Below are 20,924 nucleotides of genomic sequence, written 5' to 3' on the forward strand. Positions count from 1 at the left end.
CAGTGAAAATCTGCTGTGCCCCAGTAAAATCTCAAATTTGAGTTATAATTTACTTTGATAATCTCGAAATGAAGACATTAAACTACATGCAACAACTGAATTGACACTTCTAAAAGCAATGCAGTTTAATCGAAGACTATGCGCACAACGTGCAGCCTTTTGCGCAGAAGTACTTGGTTACACAAGTTTGTATATGTGATTATGTTGTAAATGCAATTGTCAAGCAGTTTGTGATGTATTTTGGAAACAGGAGATGAGCGCCTGGCTGGTCTAATGAGCCACCTGGCCCGTTCTCAAAGACTTACTTTTAGTCATTTTTTGGGTAGCACACACATTCTGAAAATGCCTTCAGCAGAATTCAAATTAGCCATTTTAATCTAGATTAATTCCAAGATTTAATCTAGATTAAAAAAATTAATCTATGCCCACCCCTAATAAAAATACATTTTTCTTATTCGTCGGCTGGGATCATTTACAGCCCTATGAAGCCGCATTTAAACTGCATTTTGAAGGTTCAAAAATCGGAGCACCATTTAAGTCCATTATATGGAGAAATTTCCAGGAATGTTTATCTCAAAAAACATAATTTCTTGACGACTGAAGAAAAAAAGACATAAACATCTTGGATCACAAGGGGGTGAGTAAATTATCTGTAAATTGTTGTTCTGAAAGTGAACTACTCCTTTAAGTCCTGCTCGATAGAATGTACAGAGGCAGCTGTCCAAGTAGTGTGTCATGGGGGCGAGGAACACGAAGTCTCTGGTGTGGTCCTTGAGAGAGCGATTCCCCTGCTCCAGGAGGAGAACGAGGACAGACGGGTCATTCATAGTAAAAATATAAAAACAGACAAAACAAACACTGGGGGGAAAAAAAAGGAAAAAAATTAACACGCAAAAAAAACGCTGTTTAACTGCATTGGTCGGGCTATCTGTCATGGTGTACACAGAAAGAGCGCAACACAAAGTTAAAGCAAATACAAAAGTTCTTTAATGAAATTCCACAGGGGTAATCCACAAGCAGAGATAAACATGAGGTAAGATTAAAGCCAGACAATCAGACAATAAACAGACACAAACTTATAAAGGACGCTAATCAAATTACAAACAGGTGATGTGAATAGAAAGATAGAAACTCAAAATAATGGCACACAAGGGAGAATCCAAGGCAGACAGATCACAGGGGTGCGACCAGTGTTGCCAGATTGGGCGGGTTTCCGCCCAATTGGGCTTCTTTTGATCGGCTTGGACCGGAGAATAACGCATTGAGCGGGTAGACAAAATTTCAATCAACTGTTTTTTTTCTTCGCTTTTATCATTAGTCATGTTATTTTAGTACGTTCTAGCTCAAAGTATCATAGTAATATAATGTGTAGTGCAGTCATCAACTCATTTTTGCTTAACGTAACCCTTACTGGTTTAGTTTAACAGAGACCTGTCAATCAATTTACGTCTTTTACGTTAGTAAGATGTGATGACTTGTGAGTGATGGGGTTTTACATTACATTTGTTTCTCATCACTTTATTGTGCACTTTTTGCACAGAAATTAGCATATTTTTTACTGTGGACATTGAAAATGATGCATGCGTTTTTCCAAGGGTTAAAGTCATCGGTTAATTTCCACTTTGAAAAGATTTCTGGACATTTTACGCATATTTTCCGACTGTTTTGATCCATATTCCTGTGAAATTGATTTATATTTATTTTATTTTGTCATTATTCTTTTTTTAAAGAGATAAATATGGTCCTTATCAACCTTGACATGGCAATAAAATTCTCATTATTTTGGCAGTTAAAATTTGGGCTGGTTTTTGTTGAAGTGGGCGGGTTTTGGTGAGCTTTTGGGCTGGAAATCATCAACCTGATCTGGCAACACTGGGTGCGACAATAACACATATCCCATGACTACTTCTTCACAGGCTGCAATCTCTCATAATCCACACCAGAACATAACATATTGCTAACTTTTTCTACTATAACAAATCAACACTCTTCTTTTCCATTTCAAAGTATGTCCAATTAGAGGGTGTTAAAAAAAAAAAAACTAACAGGTTTGTTACAATTTGATGGTAAGTAAATGATGACAGTTTTGATTTTGGGTGAACTACTGCTTTAAGACAAGTAAACATCTCTTCAGTGTGACGCCTTATGTGACTTAAGTTCTTTCAATCTGAAACTCTTTTCTCAGTGAAAGCATGTGAAAGGATTCTCTTCAATGTGAATCTTAAGGTTTGCTTTGTCTGAAAAAACTTTTTCCACAGTGATGGCAAAGTTGCGAGTTATTACATGATTCTTACGGCGTTTCCTGTCCGAGAAACTGCTTCCATGCTAATGACATAAATAACTGTGATCTTGAGTGAGTCTTCATGTGGTTACTAAAGGCTAATTTATGTTTGAAAGCAGTTCCACACTGAGGACATGTGAAAGGCTGCTTTTCAGTGTGAATTCTCATCATGTGCTTTTTAAGACTTCCGTTTTCAGTGAAACTCTTTCCACACAGTTCACAGGTGAAAGGTTTCTCTCCAGTGTGACTTCTACTGTGCTTTTTAAGATTGGATTTATTGTTGAAACACTTTCCACACTCAGAGCATGTGTAAGGCTTTTCTCCAGTGTGATTTTTTATATGGACTTTAAGATTTCCTTTTGTAGTGAAATTCCTTCCACATTGTTGGCAGCTGTAAGGCTTTTCTCCGGTGTGCTTTCTTGTATGGGCTTCAAGATTGAATTTGTTGGTGTAACTCTTTCCACACTCTTGGCAGGTTAAATGACCTCTAGCTCCTTTCTTTTGACGTTTTTTTGGTGTGGCCTTTTCAATCTCTGAGCAGCTAGAATTTTCTCCAGTGAAATCGTGGTGTTTCTCCAGCTGCACTTCCGTTTCATTTAGTTCTTGACTCTCCTCTTTCTGCATCAATCCTAAAACAAAAAGAGACCAATACAAATTAACTCCACAAAGCAACAGACATCAGTTTATTTAGACATGTATAGCATCAACACATATTATAAACAATGTTTATATTAAATACTATTTACTAAACTACTGAAAGAGGTGTTGCTTGTAATCCTGTTCTCAATAACGTTAATTCTATGCTTTTTTTAGGAAATAAACTGGCAGTTATCAAACTCCTTATGAAAAATCTTGACTCAGGAGAACTGGTTCATTACAGACAGATCGCACATTTGCCATTTTCATTAGAATCAGTACCCATGAAAGCTACAAATGACCCGTTTTTGGCAAATAATCATGGCTACATATATTCATGTGCTATTAGATGGCAGTAAATGGGGGATGAGATTTTGTAACCCTAAAAAGTTATTCATAAGAAGTGCTCCACACAGCTCTGGTGGGTTAATAAAAGCATTGTTCTTTTAATCTTTGTAAAACTGATGTACTTTAAATTTGGATTTCTTATAGAAATGAATATGATTAAGATACACAAATACAACAATAATATGTTAATTAGTTTAAAACAGAACACTGAAGTAAGAGTAGAAAATTTACTTTTTTTCTAAGCAATGTAGAAATCTTACAAACATTATAAGAGCATCTGAAGAAAATGCCATTGGCAGTCCAGATTGCTAATGAAAACCAACCTGTTTGTTCCTCAGTATCTTCATGTTTGACTATAAATGTTTCAATCTTCATGTCTTCACTCTCCTCTTTAATAAATTCCATCTTAGTTTTTTCCTCAGTATCTTCATGTTTCACTATGAATGTTTCAATCTTCATGTCTTCACTCTCCTCTTTAATAAACTCCATCTTTGTTTGTTCCTCAGTATCTTCTTGTTTGACTCTGTATGTTTCTTCAATCTTCATGTCTTCACTCTCCTCTTTAACAAACACCATCTTTATAATAGTTTGTCACGTGGATCTCAGTTGCTCCACCAGTTTTTCTGTGTGTCTGAATAGTTTCTCCTGCTTAAGATGAGAACATATAACAAAGAAAAATAAATGCAAACTAAATGTCTGGATGTGTCTGTCAGTCCGCTTGCTAGTTCACTGGCAAGGGAGTCGGTCAGAGTTTGAGTTAATGGCCTGATTGCTCAAAACACTAAAATTGTACCAATAAAAATAACTGAACTAGGAAATACAAGTACAGAAATTCTTAATTAACATTAAGTATTTAATGATTATATTGCGTCTAAACAAGTTCGTTTGTTGTTCTCGTTCATTTACAGTGTTTTGAGCAGCAGGGGTCGTCAGCGTGCGGTGATTCGAGCGATTCAAAACAGTGAATCATTTGTGAAGCAATTGATTCAGTTGAATTGGACTTTTGAAAAGATCCGTTTTTTACCACCGAATAAATGTGTTTACGATCATCTAATTCGATATATACTAGCGAAATGAGACGGACCTTTAATCAATTAACTTTACAAAGCTTGTAAAAAAAACTATAAAATATACTGACCGCGTTGTATCCGTTTAAACGCTAAATGACTGAAACCACAAACCTTTCTTCAGCTGAAACAGAGGCAGGAGCGCGGCGCAGCTCTGTGACGTCACAGACCAGATCAAAATAAAAGTCCTGTTCACACGCTGCTGCCTCAGGAAAAAAGAAAACAAAAACACAAAAGTGCATATGTACATAAAGAGAACATACACATAATAAAACATGTCAGAACGTTTTATATTTAGTGAAATATTGAAATTAGGGCTTTCAGTCGATTAAAATGTTTAATCTTATTAATTACAAAAGAGAGGTTGCTCCCAAAAGATAATTTAAAGACATTGTTGTGTAAAATATCAAACACACATTACAAAAAGTAGCTTAAGCAAGAAATCATTCGTTTATTGAAAGTTATTTTATTTGAATCCTTGTAACTGCCTTATGTAAACTATGGAAAATAAGAAAATTTGAGAAACCTCTCAGAATATTTTGTTTATACAAGTCACTGGTAACCAAAAAGTTATGGTGTTTGTTTTGTATTTATATTGTACCTACGTGTATAAGGGAGCAATATGTTATGTTATTATGTTGGGTATTAAGGGGGTAGCAAACAGATATCCTACAAATAATTTATAATGGATTAATAATAAAAAAAAACTTAACAGTTATCTTTTCTATTACTGTGTTGTACGTTTGGTGTATCTATACGTAAGCTTTTTAAAATTACTGGGAAAATATACTCTTGTTCCATGTAGATACAAGAACTTAACTTCTTGTTCAACGAAGTTAAAGGGTACTCGCGTAGCCACACCTTCAGACTGACGGCTGAAGGTCTGGAATCCATGGCAGCTTTCATTGGCCAAGGCCCACTCATAAGGCCGTTTGACTAGGGTGACCATATTCTGAGAATCCAAAAAGAGGACACCCTCCCCTGGATGGGCTTGACTTGTTATGTTAAATGCCGAATTTGCTTTCCCTTTATAATATTAACTTATATTGTATATTTGAATATCATAAAATAACATGAGTGAATTACTTTTTTTATTTAACATTAAATCGTTAAATCGAAACACATAAAAAAATGAATGTTTATATAAAAAAATGAGTGTTTGATGATGTCCAAATACACATTCAAATGTATTTAACTAACTTTAATTTTACACTAACTGTAATATAAATACTATATTAGAAAATGTTATCTTTTAAATGGCCAGGATCATTATTGCATTTATTATGTAGTAAACTCCTCAAAATATGAACTAAACAGAACTTAACTATATAATACAATTATTTAATTGAATAAAAGTTACACTTAAGGTGTTTGGTCACATTTGACTGCCAAAGAGTAATAGAACATATTAATTATGTCTCTTTATCACACCCCAGAATAAAATGCGATTGTAAAGCGAATTCAGAGTAGTTATCAATAAACGCAATCAATGCACATTATGTGTGAATAATTGCTCGAAATTGCTGCAAATATAGAAAAATTGGTGTCTATCCTACGTAAACCCATTCAAACATATTGACAGCGCAGAGTTGTTTGGAACTATTGAGAGCTCCATGAACCATGTGACCGAGCGGCTGCGAGATCAAAGCGTGTCAAAAGCGAGATCAATCTGCCCTTTGTTTCCTGGCCGACCGAAAATAAATGCGACACCCACGTCTCCCGGAAATCCGATCAAATTCAACTAATCAGATGACGACTTCGACATTCCTGAAGTGTTTCCAGTTAAGTGTACCATATGCATAAGACGTTTAGCCAACGTTCCATGGCCGTGACGTCTGAGGGTAGGTACAATGCATATACACACAATCTGGTGTCCTTGACTCTGGAACCTTTATTTCAAAACAACCTTTCAAAATACATTTGCAATATTATTTATCCATTGGCTCCTTCCTCCTTGTATTTCAAAACAGATTAACAGCAATTGCTATAGGAGATGCATAGGCTATGAATTCCTTCCCTTTCTTTTCTCCCCCTCATGAACACAAGCAAAAATTTTAAGAAAAAATAGCTAATCTAGAATGCAAGTTCATGGGTTACCAAAAGTTGAAGGATCAAACTGCACATACAGCAATGACGACAGTAATCCATACAAACCCAATGGATTAATTAATGTCTGAGGTAAGTATAACTACTGCCGGCCGTAAATTAAAGTGGTGCTTGTTACCCCCATGTTCTGTGTAGTTACAGAGTAAATACAATAATATTATATTATACTGAAACAGATAAACCTAGCTTTAGCATTAGCTCTGTTTCACAAAGTTCTAAATTAGTACTTGTAAAAGCAACTGAAGCAAAAAAAAAAAAGATCAAAACAAAAAACAATAATTTCACCAAATTTTACTTTGTAAACAACAATAAACAATAACAGTTTTGAAATAACAGTAACACTGTACAAACTGTGAAAAGAACAAAAATGATCAGCAATTAAACAGAAGGGGAAAAAACATTAATTTAAATGAATTACCCTAAATAAATAAAAAACTCAACGCAAACTAAAAATGATCACCTTTATGAAGGATGTACGGTGGCCGACAGAGGTCAACGCGCTGCAAACAAAAAAACACATGCAAACAGAAAAAACGACAACAAATTAAGAAAACATCTTCATCAGTTTGACAACACAGGCGCTGCAAATCCTCGCAACGCAAACACAAACGCGCTGCAAATTCTCACAACACAACCAAACTCAGAAACCCGCTGCGAAACACACGAAGGCGCTGCAAACTAACAAACGCGCTGCATATAGCACGGTCCACAACGGAAATGTTTCAGGGGGACCTCAAAAAGTGACGAACTCATCTGGGACCTAATTATTTATATCACTATATTACCTGATTATTTATATCACTATCACCTTTAAGTGATACTATACTATCACTAAAAGGTGATAGTTCACCGATAACACCTCTGCTCTGACCAACAGCCACTGAACAAATAATCAGGTCCCAGATGGGTTCGTCACTTTTTGAGGTCCCCCTGAAACATTTCCGTTGTGGACCGAGCTATATGCAGCGCGTTCGTGTGTTTGCAGCGCCTTCGTGTGTTCGCAGTGCATTTCTGAGTTTGGTTGTGTTGTGAGAATTTGCAGCGCGTTTGTGTTTGCGTTGCGAGGATTTGCAGCGCCTGTGTTGTCAAACTGATGAAGATGTTTTCTTAATTTGTTGTCGTTTTTTCTGTTTGCATGTGTTTTCTTGTTTGCAGCACGTTGACCTCTGTCGGCCACCGTAAGGATGACTTGTTGCAACACTGTTAGATTAGACTGCATTTTTCTAAGGATGACTAACATCAAAATTATAATGTAATATTAGGGAGTGGTCAGTCACTTGTACTTGACAGCAAGCTGTGTAACAACAACATTGAAATTCTAAAATGTCTGTACTCATATATACCTCTGCGATTATACTCGACAAGGCCAAGATGGTTTTGTCCACCTTGTGCGTTTTCAGCACTCAGGAAGACTTCGAATTTTTTGGAATGTTTTCAGCAGAAGCTTGTACAGATGGGTAACTTGTTCCAGGGTAGTCACTAGAGAAAAAAGTGAAAATTATTTTTGGCTCACTGTTACAACAATGGGGTATTCCAGAAAGGAAGATTAACTGACCATCATAAAGATCAGACTGAACTATAAAAAACAACGGTTGCAAGATAATATTTAGGTTGTGATAAAAATATTATTTTTATGTCAAGCAATTTTGCTTGCACATTTGTCACTTGGTGAGATGTACTTCTATAATAACAATACACATTTTATGAAAAAAGGTCCCATTGCAAAAACCAATCAATGACATTCAGCACCATGTAGTTCCATAGAATTTATATAAACTGTTATCACAGTTGATAGTGTTTTGTTTGGTGCACAGGTATAAAACACAAATCTAGAAACCATACACATCCATTTCTCCTTTATTATGACATGGCTTCACAAATTAGAGTATGTTTCTTTAAAGATGATTAGTAATATGTATGTTGTCCCACACAATCTGAAATCACAACATACTTTGGCCATTTTGCCGCAATATGCTGTTATTACAGTGATCAGTTTTTACTGTGATGCTTTATAACAATAAAAATATTGTTTCCTTTGTGATTACTGCAATCCTGAGCATAGCATAAATGTGAAAAGCCAAATATAATACATCCATTGTCCAAATGGCTTATTCTCTTTATGGTGCAAAATTATTATGGATGTCACCCTCATTCACTTATTTCATAGTTTCTCTAAACAAACATAAATGTAATTTAAGTGTCTCTGCATTAAAAATGACCTGTTAAAAACAGTTGTAACAACATTGTAACTTACTGTAGGTATGAATAGGGTTGCCACCTTCAATACAGAAAAATAAGGGACGCCTTAAATTTATTTATTATTATTATTATTTATTTTGAACATGGGCATTATACAAAGATATCTGCTATTGAAATCAGTGAACAGATGCACTCAGTCTCTATAATATATCACAACTCAAGTCATCGTCATAGCTGAATACACCGTTGTGACGATAACAAACATAGGCCAACAAAGTTTGCCAGTGAGACCACAAAAATAGCCATTTGGAGGAACTTGTGAGATGTGAACCATATTTTATTAACTTATTAAATTAACAGATCCATAACTTATTAACTTTAAATTAAACAAATGCTTTCATACTCAAAGTCTATTGGAAACAAATAGTGCAGGAGACTTGCAAAGGATCTTCCATGAACATCATGACATGAACATGATAACATCAGTGGCCCAGAAGTAGTATAGTGTGCAGTATTTGAGCATGCCTACTTCCTTTTATAAGTGTACTTCTTGTCACTCTGTGCAGCACTGAGAAGCTGTTTATCTTTCAAACAGATACAGTAAAACTCTGAACAGGACTGCTCAAAGTTGAGAGTGATCAAGAGCTCACTCCTTATGAGCTCTACAGAGCACCTGTTCCTGCTGTCACTCCATTTGTTGGACATTCTGGAAAAGATCCTTTCCACATAACCAGTGGATGCTGGGATACTTAGGATGTGGCTGATGATAGACAGCATGTTAGGCAGGTTAGCTACTTCAAAGAGAGCCACCCACCTAGCAGCCACGTCTTTGGACTTCCATTCATCATCTGCGCCTTCTCTGAGCCCCTTCAGAATGCTATTTGCTGTGGTGCATTCATCATAAAGTTCATCCATGCTGACTTTTTGGATGAGGTTAAGCTTATCAGTGATTATCTCAGTGTCGCTGAAGGAAAGCATGCCATGTTGCAGAGAGAGAGGTTGCAGGGAGAACAGCCAGTTGTCCTCTGAAAAGTCAAACCATTTCTCAATGTATGAGATTGCTGTGTTGAGAAATTCTGTGAAATCTCTCCTTGCCCTGTCTGCATCATGTGGGAGAAGATGCTGCAGCTTCACTTTTGTTAAGTAGTCATAAAACTGGTCATCTCTTCTCTGTGTGAGTTTTTGCTTGAAGGTAGACATGATGGAATATTACTCAACATAGGTGGTTGAATCATTTTCCAGCTTCTTTACAGCATCCTCAAAGAGGGAGAGTATGTTATGGGAGAACAGGAGGTAAACTTCCACATTATCAGCATCTTCCTCAGTTGAGGCTTCACTGAGCTTTAACAAAGCTCTGATCTGTCTGGGACACTCTTCCCCCAGGCTGATGAAATAAGACCTGAGAGCAGTCCAGGATTGTAAAAGCCGGGAAATGGCTGGATTGAGGGACAGCCACCTTGTTGTAACATGTCGCAGAATCTCACGGAACTCCACATCACAGAAATTGCAAAACTCTTTCAGTGATTCCCTTCGTTTGGCAGATGTGGAGAAGTGGCCATAGACTTTCAGCACAACATTTTCCACATCTACAGTGAGCTGGTCAAGAGCATGCTTCACTGTGTTGTGCACAATATGGGCATGGCAGTTCCCTTGACGCAGATCTTTTTGCTTTTTCTTTAGGTTGGTGAAGACAGAGTTGTGGATTCCATAATTTACATTAGTATTGTCTGCACTATATGCTGTAACTTGATCTAACGATAAGCCAAATTTATCAAGGGAATGTTCTATGTAATCCATAATACCAGCAGCAGACTCATCTGCATTCTCTCCAAAATCCAGCATTTTGTTGCAGATCCCAGTTTCTGGCCTGAAATACTGTACAGCAAGGGGAAACATCTTCCTGTTCCCTTTATTTGAAGCATCTGTCTGTATGGAGAACGGGAGGGGTTTACCTGATGTTAAGACGTCAACAACATCAGCCACTGCCTTTGGAGCAAGGACATCTTTGGCCAATGCTTCTGCCTTAGTTCTCCCGATGGACATTTTCTTTATGATTTTTGAGTCATGCAGAATCTTTTGGTTAAGCTTGTGTCCACAGTCAGCACTGTTATAGCTGAGGTTATGTTTAACCGTGTGGTACACCTGCGTTAACTCAGCTGCTGTAACCTAGAGAGGAGTATAATGAGAAATTGCTAATGAACTTGAGTAATTGTATAAGGTGGTGTGAACACAGATTTTGGATAAAATATTTGTCATTGTTTGCAGACAGTAACACCATCAAACAATCAAATAACAAATAACCAATCTACAAACATTTCTAAATATTTTATTATTGGTAAGTTAAACTATTTTATATAGTCTATTGTTATTTCTACAGTAGCCTATTGAAGGATGCAATCATTTAAATTAGTTAAGTTGTTTATTTGCTTCACATAGGCACTATATTTCTATTATTAAATATATAATCTCTCTTATTGAAATAATGCTTGTGTGTCTGACTGTACACCTAACCGTAATAAACAAATCGGTAACACTTTACAATAAGGTTCATTAGTTAATTACATGAATTAACATTAACTAATAATGAACTGCACTTATACAGCATTTGTTCATCTTTGTTAATGTTAATTTCCACATTTACTAATACTTTATTAATCTTGTTAATATTAGTTAATGCAATGTGAACTAACATGAACAAACAATGAACAGCTATTTTTCTATTAACTAACATTAACAAAGATAATAAATACTGTAACAAATGTATTGCTCATTGTTAGTTCATGTTAGTTAATAATACAATACATTAACTAATGTTTAATAAATTAACCTTATTTTAAAGTGTTCCCAACCAATCATACCATAACATGATTCATTTACATTTTTAACATTATTTCTTAACAAAAAGACAGCCTATGAAATCTAATGTAATCAATCAGAAAATGATTGAGGTGATTAAAAAACTGTCATTACACTATCTGCCTCAGGAGATGATTGAGGTATGAAGAACTGTGAGACGGTGCTTTGATTTCTGTGACCTCTGGCATTGCGGGAATGTTGCTCTCCCGAGGCATGCTGTCGCACATCTGACAAGCCACCGTGCGCAACAGAGAACACCCGCCGACAAATTGTGCAATTGGCTTGATATTCATTGCCCCTGACACTTTCCAGCCAAGTATTTGATTCCTCCCACTCTCGTCTGTACTTTTGCATCCGCTTTTGTTTCCGTGCTGGACGCGGGGGGGTATCTGGAGCAGCCTCCGCCATTCTTTCAAATTGACTCTCTGAGTGCTAACCCGCCCTCCTCTGACTCTGATTGGCCGTGACCCTGAAACAAACCAATCAATCCAACAATGGCAGCAGCGAGTATTACCCAATCAGGGGCAGAATAGGACTTCACGCATCCCACCGGCAGTCTTCACAGAATGCCGGTGGGATGATTTGCATGAGGGATGCTGCATTGAAAACAACTCCGAAAATACGGGACAAACCCCGTCCCGTATTGATTCAAAACGGGACGCGCTATTTTATTCTCAAATACGGGACGATTCCGTATTTTAAGGGACGGGTGGCAACCCTAGGTATGAAGACAGGCCGGCACAGTAGATGGAGCAGGCACTGGGGCAACTGAAGCCAACAGCTGATTAACTTCTGTTCTCAGCTGATGTCTCTGGTTCATCAACACCCTCTTGTCTTCCTGCAGTTTTCAGAGGGTAATAGAGGCAGTTGGGGCAAGGTTTCCTCCATCATCAGAAGCAACAACTGGGTGGGGGGGATGTCTTCATCACCACTGTCTCCCATGGCATTAAATCTACTAAAAAGAAGACTGCCCTTAGTCCCAGAAGTCCTGCAGGATTTTTTGTAAGGGTGCAAGATAAGCTAATCACTAACCACGTAGTCTTACCTAATTAAGGTAATCGCATCAACCTCCTGTTTCACAAACAAGGCTTAAATGCACAAGACGTAAGTTTTCGCTGCTAGAGGGCGCATATTCAAAACAAACAAAGAAGTTTTATAATGCAGTGATTGAGTATGGAATCATGGCATTGATGTCTTCATCCTTCATCCACTTTATAAATGTCCCAAAGTGTCACACTAACTTGGAAAAACGAGTCAAAAAACACGTATAATAGGTGGAACTGGCAACAAACGGAGGCTGCACCCGCGCTCTCACTAAACGCGCTCTCAAGCCCCGTTCACTGCGTTAGCTTCTCGCAGCAACATGAATTGCAAACACTCATGTGATATGAGGTGGTTTAATGGCTAAATAATCATTCAGAGAGCTTGACATTTTATTTTTGAACATAAAAAGATTACAGAGATCCGGACATCGGTGACCTCATAGCTGGCTACGGCCGTGCGTCCGGAATACATCCTCCTTTGGTTGAAGCAGGGGGATTAGCCGTTCAAGGGATATATCATCATGTTCCAGCTCGTAGCTCACACCACCAGCTAACCAGGACGACGCGCTCTGTGCGTTTTATGACGCTAGCTTAAACGCGTCATGCAGAGCGTCGTCGTCCGAGGACGGCCCTCGAGCGAACTTCGCCACGTTTCTGGAGTGGACACTGGCAAGAAAGAGAGCCTCGTTCCCCGCCAGTTCCATGGAGAATCTCAGTGCCACTCCGGACCCAGAACCCAGCCAGCCACCACCCCGACATGCGGAGCACCGCAGACGGATTCTCTGCTACCAAAGAGTTTACGTCTGACCAGGTGCGAGAGCCGGCCACAATTCCCATGACGATGAAAGTGTCAGTGGAGCATGAGAGTGCTGAGGACAGCACCGTCCACTGCACTGCCGCTGAGGGTGAGCAAAATCTGGACCTGGGAAATGTATTAATGGACTGCAAACAGAAGTCACCATTATCTAAGGACATAATTACAGAATTTACTATAAACTGTGAACTGTCAGCATATGTAGATTTCCCACCCACCCTCCCTCCCTCCCTCCCTCCCTCAGTTAACCTTGTCTAACAGCCATACTTCTCCTACCATGCCACCTCTGCTTCCTGTCAGTCCCCCAGCTCACCCTCAGCTCACCATCTGTGCGGTGGATTCGCAGCGGGTCTGCCAGTCTCCATCGGTGTCATGGCTGGAGGATCCCTCATCTTCGCCTCCAGCCTCAGAGTCCTGGACTCTGCCTCGGCCCTCCAACTCTGCGTCTCCACCCTGGCTCAGAGCTCCCTCGTCTCCACCGTCGCCCGTCGGTCCACCAGCTCCACCGGGCTCCATCGTCCCTCTGGCTCCGCCCCGGTCAGTCGTCACCCCACCTTCGCCTCTGGACTCTACTCCTCCGGCTGCGCCTCGTCACTCCGTCCCACCGTCCATCATGGCTGCGGTCTGGGTCTTACCTGGCTCCTCCTGCTTCAGACCCCTCCTGTCTCCTCCTTGGCTTCTCCCTCCGTCATCACCTCCCTGGATTATTCCGTCACCACCCTGGACTCCATCATTTGCCCTCCTCCCGGGAGTCCGTCCTCCGCCTAAGCCCCCTCCTAGACTGTGTATATTATTTTCTCTGTTTATCGGCACGAGGACGCGCCTTCCAGGAGGGGGAGGTACTGTCACACCCCTGGACTTTTGAGTTGGTTTCACCCATCATTCTCCCCCACTGTTTTGTGTATTTTGGTTTCTCCCTCATTGCCTGCACCTGTGTGTGTTAAAGGTCCCATATTGTCAAAATCAAAATTTCCAGGCTTTTTTCATGATAACTGAGGTCTGGGGGTTATTTAACTACCATATAAGTTTCAATACAGTCAGTCCACAGCAAACTGCACACAGCCTGAATAAAGTAGCCGTTCCTTTTCACGAGCCCCTGTAACGTCCGTAAAAATATGACGTCTGATCTACTCAGTCACCGCTTTCAGTCACCACCCAGAGCAGCGACCACGGTCCCACCCTCCTTTTGTGAAACCTTCGACAACTTCGCGTCCATGCCATTGCTAAGCAACAACAACACGAAAACAAGTGGAGAAAACCCTGTTCAGTCGATAGATGTCAAGCTACATCATCACACAGGCTTCCGAACTACGTTATATAAGAGACCAGTGGCACATCAACTTCAGCCTCTTTCACACAGCCATTCCGGAAAATACACGGATAACGTTAATGCGTCCCACGATTTGTTCCGGAATTGCTTAATTAGGTTAATTCACAGTTGTTTTCCGGAATCTGTGCCTGCTTTACACACAACCCATAAAGACGTGACATTTGGATGGGAGATGTAATGCGACACGTACATTTCACTAAACTGAAACTAACCTGATTTTCAGCGCTGATAGTGAGGGGCTGCCTGATCGCTGCTTCATTCCACTTGCACGTATTTATTCCGTCGTGAAGAGTCGAAGGGTAAAGTGCATCATCACTACAACACTGCCTTAATGGCATTTGGTTCTGGCTTTTGTTCACACAGCGCTCGTTTCCGTAATTTTCCGGAATCACATGCATTATGAAAGGGGCTTTACTAAAGCAACAGCTAGTAGCTTACTGCATTCAGTGTTTGAAAAAGAAAAAAACATTAATGATCATTCTGAAATATCCTGTTGAGTATCACCAAGCCACAGCAGGCTAGGCTCTGGGCTACAGCATACATGACCATAGTTACTTGTAGTTGGCTTGGATGTGCGTCACTCAGAAAACAACAGGCCAATCAGAAGAGAGGCTCATGAATATTAATTAGATGGGCCAAAATCGACCTGGGCCCGTATCCCTAAAGAATTTTTGTGCAAAAAGTGGCTCCTAGCGGCCAAATTCTAAGAAAATTCTAAGAGTCATGACGTTTTCTTAGAATTTCCCCTAAAAGTGACACGAAAATCCCAGTTAATATAAAAGCTATTCCTCAAGATTCCTAGCGCTTAAAAGGGCTCCTAAGGCGAGATCTGCTAAGAGCAGGGAAGAGGACTTTTAGTGGCTTAGGAGTTCCCCTAAGCAGCTGCACAAAATGGCCAACAGAGGAGGCAGGAGAGATGTCCTGCAAACACTGGATGACAGGGAATTATTGAGACGCTACAGATTGGATCGTGCAGGAATCATGTTTGTGGTGGATCTCCTTAGAGATGCAATTACTTCACCAACTCGACGCCACAACGCTATTACACCGGAGAAGAAAGTAATCACAACCCTGAGGTATTTGGCAACAGGGAAAATGCAACAATGCAGCAGTGATGACTTGGGTCTGTCCCAATCCTCCGTCAGCAGAGTCATCACCAAAACACTGACAGCTTTGTCACAACCTAATATTGTGACACAATTTGTTTCATTTCCGCTGGATGCCCGCACTTCACACACACACACACACACACATAAAAGGGCATTTATGGACATTGCAGGATTCCCTGGCGTTGTGGGTGTAATTGATGGAACACATGTGAGAATAATTGCGCCATCAGAGGACGAGGCTGTCTTTGTTAACAGGAAGAATTTTCACAGCATCAATGTGCAAATAGTGTTCAATGTGGGCTGTAAGATTTTGGACATTGTGGCTAAATGGCCAGGCTCCACACATTATGCGAGAATGCTCTCCGAGAGTGGCATCAGACAGCTTTTTGAGAGACGCTATGTTCCAGCTAATTGCCACTTGTTAGGGGACAGTGCCTACTCATGCAAACCATGGCTCCTTACACCTTACTTCCAGCCATGCCAAGGGCCCCAACTAAACTATAACAGGTAAGCCAAACAATACAAAAATCAAGGAAATGAAATGCAAGCAATATGTTAGAGCATCCAAGTAGTGCAATATTTCCATCAAATAATTAAAGGTCTGTATTCTATTGTAGGGCCCACAAGACAACAAGAGCGGTGGTGGAGCGTGGCATAGGCCAGCTTAAGAGGCGCTTTCATGTTCTGCACGGAGAAGTGCGGCTGAGGCCTGAAAAAGTCAGCAAAGTCATCATAGCCTGTGCAATATTACACAATATTTGCAAGGTTAGACAGATTGCAGAACCTCTGGAGGATGGCGATGAGTATGAGGATGAAGACAACGATGAGGATGGTGGTGAAGAAGATATTCACACTCCACAGGGGAACCTAGCCCAGAGTGGACTTCCTTACAGGGCAAACTTCACAAATTTACATTTCAGGCAAGCTGTAGCCCCATGTCATTTGAGAACTTGTGATGGTATTAAGAACTACCACAGTTTTACTGCACATCACCTGCAATTGTTAAATGCAAGACACAGAACACAATCTGTAAATGGTTTATTTTGTAGGTGTTCAATTTTAAGGCGGTAGTACTCGTCCTGAAGGGAAAGGACTTTTTTTTGTTGTTCAAACACATCAATTGTGAGTTGCAATCTTCTCTCCTGCAGGGATGCTGACGGAGCAGGTGCTGCGGATGGGAATGGTGTTTGATCCGCCGGGCTATCCTGAGTAGCAGCTGCAGATGGTTCAGGCGGCAATCTTGTCTGCAAACTTGATGGGCCCGGTTCTTGTGATGGCTCCATGCTACAGAAATACATAGGCCTAGTTTAATTATTGTTTTGATTAAATTAATTTAATACAATGAGCATGGATAACACATGAAATGGCTTCTGCAATGAACAAACACTGTTGATATGAATAACCCTGTGTCCTACCTTTGCTGCATTTCAAGGGCCTGCATCATTGACGTGTCAATGCCTGTTGGCAGCCCGGTGACACTGACCTCAGAGTGTCCCAGGACTTGAAAGACAGTGTCAGCCACCTGGGACAGCCGCTTTGCCCACCCCCTAGAAAGAAACAGTCAATGAACACAGTACTTAGGCATGTAAATTAACTTTGCCAGCAGGAGCAAGTTGCCAGATTATGTGGTAGGCTATTATATTTTGCTCACCTGTGAGTGAGGATTCCCGCTTGTGTGCTGCAATCTCATCTTTTGCCTTGGACTGCAGCACATACCACCTTTTCTCACAATCGTCGCCTGTCCGCACCACCAGTGGAAAAGAGGCATTGATTTTTTGGGATATTGTGTCCCAGGCGCACCTCTTGCCTTGGCTAGTGACAGTTGGGCCAAATTTTCCTCGTAACATACCTTTATGTTCGTTCACCAACTGGGCCAGCAACAAACCTTGCTCCTCAGTCCAGTTCGGCTTGCGATTCCTTTTTTTCTCCATTTTCTGTGTTTGTAGGATATTTGTTAACAAGCCTTCATAAATAGACCAGCCAGCAATCACAGACATTGATAAAAGCTGAGCCGTGTTACCCTCGTTAAGACCACACTAAGTTGTAACATTGCAATTTCTACTTCATTAAGGACAGCCCCTTGAGATAGGCCATCTTGTTTTCAATGGGGTCCATATGGGAGTGAAAGTACAAAATATGCCAGCTAGGATATTAATATGAGCAAATAAGACACAAATCATTATTTGAACAGGGTGTAATGAGCTTAAGTTTTCACATATTTTAGATTCTAATGTTAGGCGATCATCGATCTCTCGCATGAATCTGTATGATGCCTATGTTATTACAAGCCCAATACTAGTTTTAATTACTGATTATGTACTGCCTGTGATTTTGCGAAAATATAAAATAAATAAAATATTTAAATAATAAAAAAAATATATATAAAATAGTTATATATCTAGGCTAGTGTTTCTTTGTGCTTCAATGACACCAAAGTGCCCTCTCTGGTGCAGTATATTGGATATTTTATCAAATTTATCTTCTATCTTGTCCAAGGTAACACTTTAAATGTTGTAATTTCCTGTAGACTATGTATTGTTTCAGCCGGCCTATGATAATTGTACTTTTAATTAAAAGACCTGACCACAACCACCATCACTGATACATTATATTAACATTATATTTGCTATATGTTTTTTTTTTTAGATAATCAGTCTGGTGCAAATTCGGCGCAGCAGACCAACCATTTGGACTTTCAGCCGCTCAAATGACTGGTGGGATGTGATCGTTCCAGGATTCACACACACACAGTGGGTGCACAACTTCAGGATGTCTGAAGAGACATTTCTGTTCCTTTGTGCCATGCTGCATCCAGCAATGGAAAAGCAGGACACAAACTTCAGAGTGTGTGTTCCCCTTAAGAAAAGAGTTGCCATTGCACTATGGAAGCTGGCAACCAACAGCGACTACAGAAGTATTGGCCATCTTTTTGGAGTCAGCAAAACAACAGTGTGTCGGTGCGTCCAGGAATTCTGCAAGGCCGCTTGCACGTTGTTAGTTCCAGAACAGATATGTTTTCCTGACCAGCAGAAGCTTAAAAAGATGGCAGCCTACTTTGAGAACCGATGGGGGCTTCCGCAGTGTGTTGGTGCCATTGATGGGTCACACATACCCATAATAGCGCCAAAGGAGTACCACTGCGATTACTTCAATAGAAAAGGCTGGCATTCCATCATCCTGCAAGGAGTAGTCGATGGAAAAGGACTATTTTGGAGTGTATATGCAGGAATGGCTGGAAGTTTGCATGATGCTCGGGTTCTGAGACTGTCCACATTTTGGGAGTTAGTTGAGCGTGAAAGCCTTTACCCAGCTTGCACCAGGAACATCAGTGGGGTGAATGCTGGCTATTATGTGCTAGGAGACTCTGCCTATCCTTTGCAGAATTGGCTCCTAAAACCATTCCCTGACAATGGCCGGCTGACAGCAGAACAACTGACCTACAACAAGAAAGTGTGCAGGGCTCGGGTGGTGGTAGAAAATGCTTTTGGGAGACTCAAAGGGAGGTGGCGGTGCCTTATGAAGAGGAATGACAGCGACATTGAACTGGTGAAATCCATGGTGTTGACTTGTTGTGCTCTGCACAATCTTTGTGAAAGACATGGAGAGGATTACCAGCACGAATGGGACACACCTGTTGCTGCAGAGCCTGTGGTGCCACTGGCACAGGGTGCAGAAGAGGAAGGCGAGGATGTACGTGAGGGTCTGATGCGGTATTTGAACAGTTAAATCTGTTGTAGTTATCAAAGGCACACCTGTGTAAATTGTTGTTTTGTTTATGTTTTGACTGATATTGTTTTGGACACAAATAAATCTTTTTAACAAATAAATCCGCCTCTTCAAATTTTGTAAAAGGAGTAATTATTTCTCTCTGAAATACCCATGTAAAAATAAATGAATTCAGATTTTGTTTGCAATAGGTTATTTTGTACTCAAATATGATTTTTAGAGTAAAATATTTGAAGATTAGCTATTGTAAATGTAAAGTAACACATTACAAACTATTTTGTATGTTCAAGGTAAGCATAATCTACCGAATGGCCATTATTAAGTTGGAATTTTGTGCACTCCCCTTATGGTTCGGGTCAAATTTGAGGAATTGTATTGATTAAGGATTCAATACAATTCCTCAAAAATCACACTATGAAAAACAACAAAGATTCAGGTACAAACTGTAATATCAACATTTGTCAAATATTCCCAAAAATATATATCTGAAGATATGATTTAATGAAAATGTTTTTTAACCATTTTTTAAAACTGTTTTGAAAAATTTTGAATATACATTATATTATATTTGAATACATTTAACTTTTTTTTTTACTTCGAACATCATAACTGAACAATTAATCAATTAATCTGAGCTCATTTTTCCTGCTGTCTATGTCGAAGTCTCGAGATATTTCAGATATCTTGAATATATAAATGAGAGCTAATTTAATATTTGTGTCTGAAGTATTTGTCAAAGATTTTCATCTGTAATTTGCAATTAATTCTGAACACCATGATTTAGCTTTTTCAAATGTGAAAAAATGACATCAATTTATAGAATGGGTAAGGGAGGAAGCCTGTGAGATGGCCACTGAACGCATAAGACACATGAGATAATGAAAAAGTACTTTAATTTAAAAGTCAGACAAATGCTTCAGTACAATGTGCTGTGCAACAACAGAAAAAAGATGTGCAAACAAAAAGTAAACTAAACAAGTGCAAAAAAAGTAAACAAAAGTGCACAAACAAGTAAACTGGTGTAAAGTGCTGTGTGCAAAAGCACTAGTGGCTGTATCATGGCACAGGGTCACGGCGACTGTTCAACGCCTGCACCAGCTGACTGAGTGTGCCGAGGAAGGCCTGATTGAAGCTTGCAGACTGCTCCATGTGTTGCCGAGTTATTTCAGCCTCATGCTGCCTGGCCTCACGGGCATCGTCCAGCATCATTTCGAAGCGCCGATCACGACGGTCCTCCATCCTCTCATCAGCTGCCTGCATCTCAACCAGGGCCGCAACAACATCCTGTTGCCCCCTTTTCCTCTTGCCTGGAATGCAAAACAGACAAGAATGTTGGTTGTTTAGCAAAGCATTTTTATTCTTGTGATGACCCAAACAATCTAAAGGGGACACATCTACAGTACTACAAT

The 20,924-nt window shown here is 39.8% G+C and overlaps 2 protein-coding genes across 2 annotated transcripts; one reads left to right on the plus strand and one right to left on the minus strand.

Annotated features, from left to right (window-relative positions):
- Positions 1-964: 964 nt before the first annotated feature.
- On the minus strand, positions 965-4,180 carry LOC141333879 (uncharacterized). The gene is made up of 2 exons (XM_073839038.1): positions 3,589-4,180; positions 965-2,910 (listed from the first exon to the last, which is right to left on the minus strand). The coding sequence occupies exons 1-2, from the start codon at positions 3,839-3,841 to the stop codon at positions 2,291-2,293; spliced, it is 873 nt and encodes a 290-aa protein (XP_073695139.1). The 5' UTR covers positions 3,842-4,180; the 3' UTR covers positions 965-2,290.
- A 14,378-nt stretch (positions 4,181-18,558) lies between these two features.
- LOC141332887 (uncharacterized) lies at positions 18,559-19,515 on the plus strand. The gene has a single exon (XM_073837848.1). It carries the CDS (start codon positions 18,559-18,561, stop codon positions 19,513-19,515), a length of 957 nt encoding a protein of 318 aa, XP_073693949.1.
- Positions 19,516-20,924: the final 1,409 nt, after the last annotated feature.

This window comes from Garra rufa, chromosome 4, assembly GCF_049309525.1.
Source record: "Garra rufa chromosome 4, GarRuf1.0, whole genome shotgun sequence".
Taxonomy (NCBI): Eukaryota; Metazoa; Chordata; class Actinopteri; order Cypriniformes; family Cyprinidae; genus Garra; species Garra rufa.

What these genes read in the sequence shown, in the direction of transcription:
- LOC141333879 (XM_073839038.1), bottom strand. Translation starts at nt 3,841, where the DNA reads ATGGTGTTTGTTAAAGAGGAGAGTGAAGACATGAAGATTGAAGAAACA. An exon ending in AGATACTGAGGAACAAACAG is followed by an intron (nt 2,911 to 3,588) that starts GTTGGTTTTCAT and finishes TTTTTGTTTTAG; the next exon opens with GATTGATGCAGAAAGAGGAG.
- LOC141332887 (XM_073837848.1), top strand. Translation starts at nt 18,559, where the DNA reads ATGTCTGAAGAGACATTTCTGTTCCTTTGTGCCATGCTGCATCCAGCA.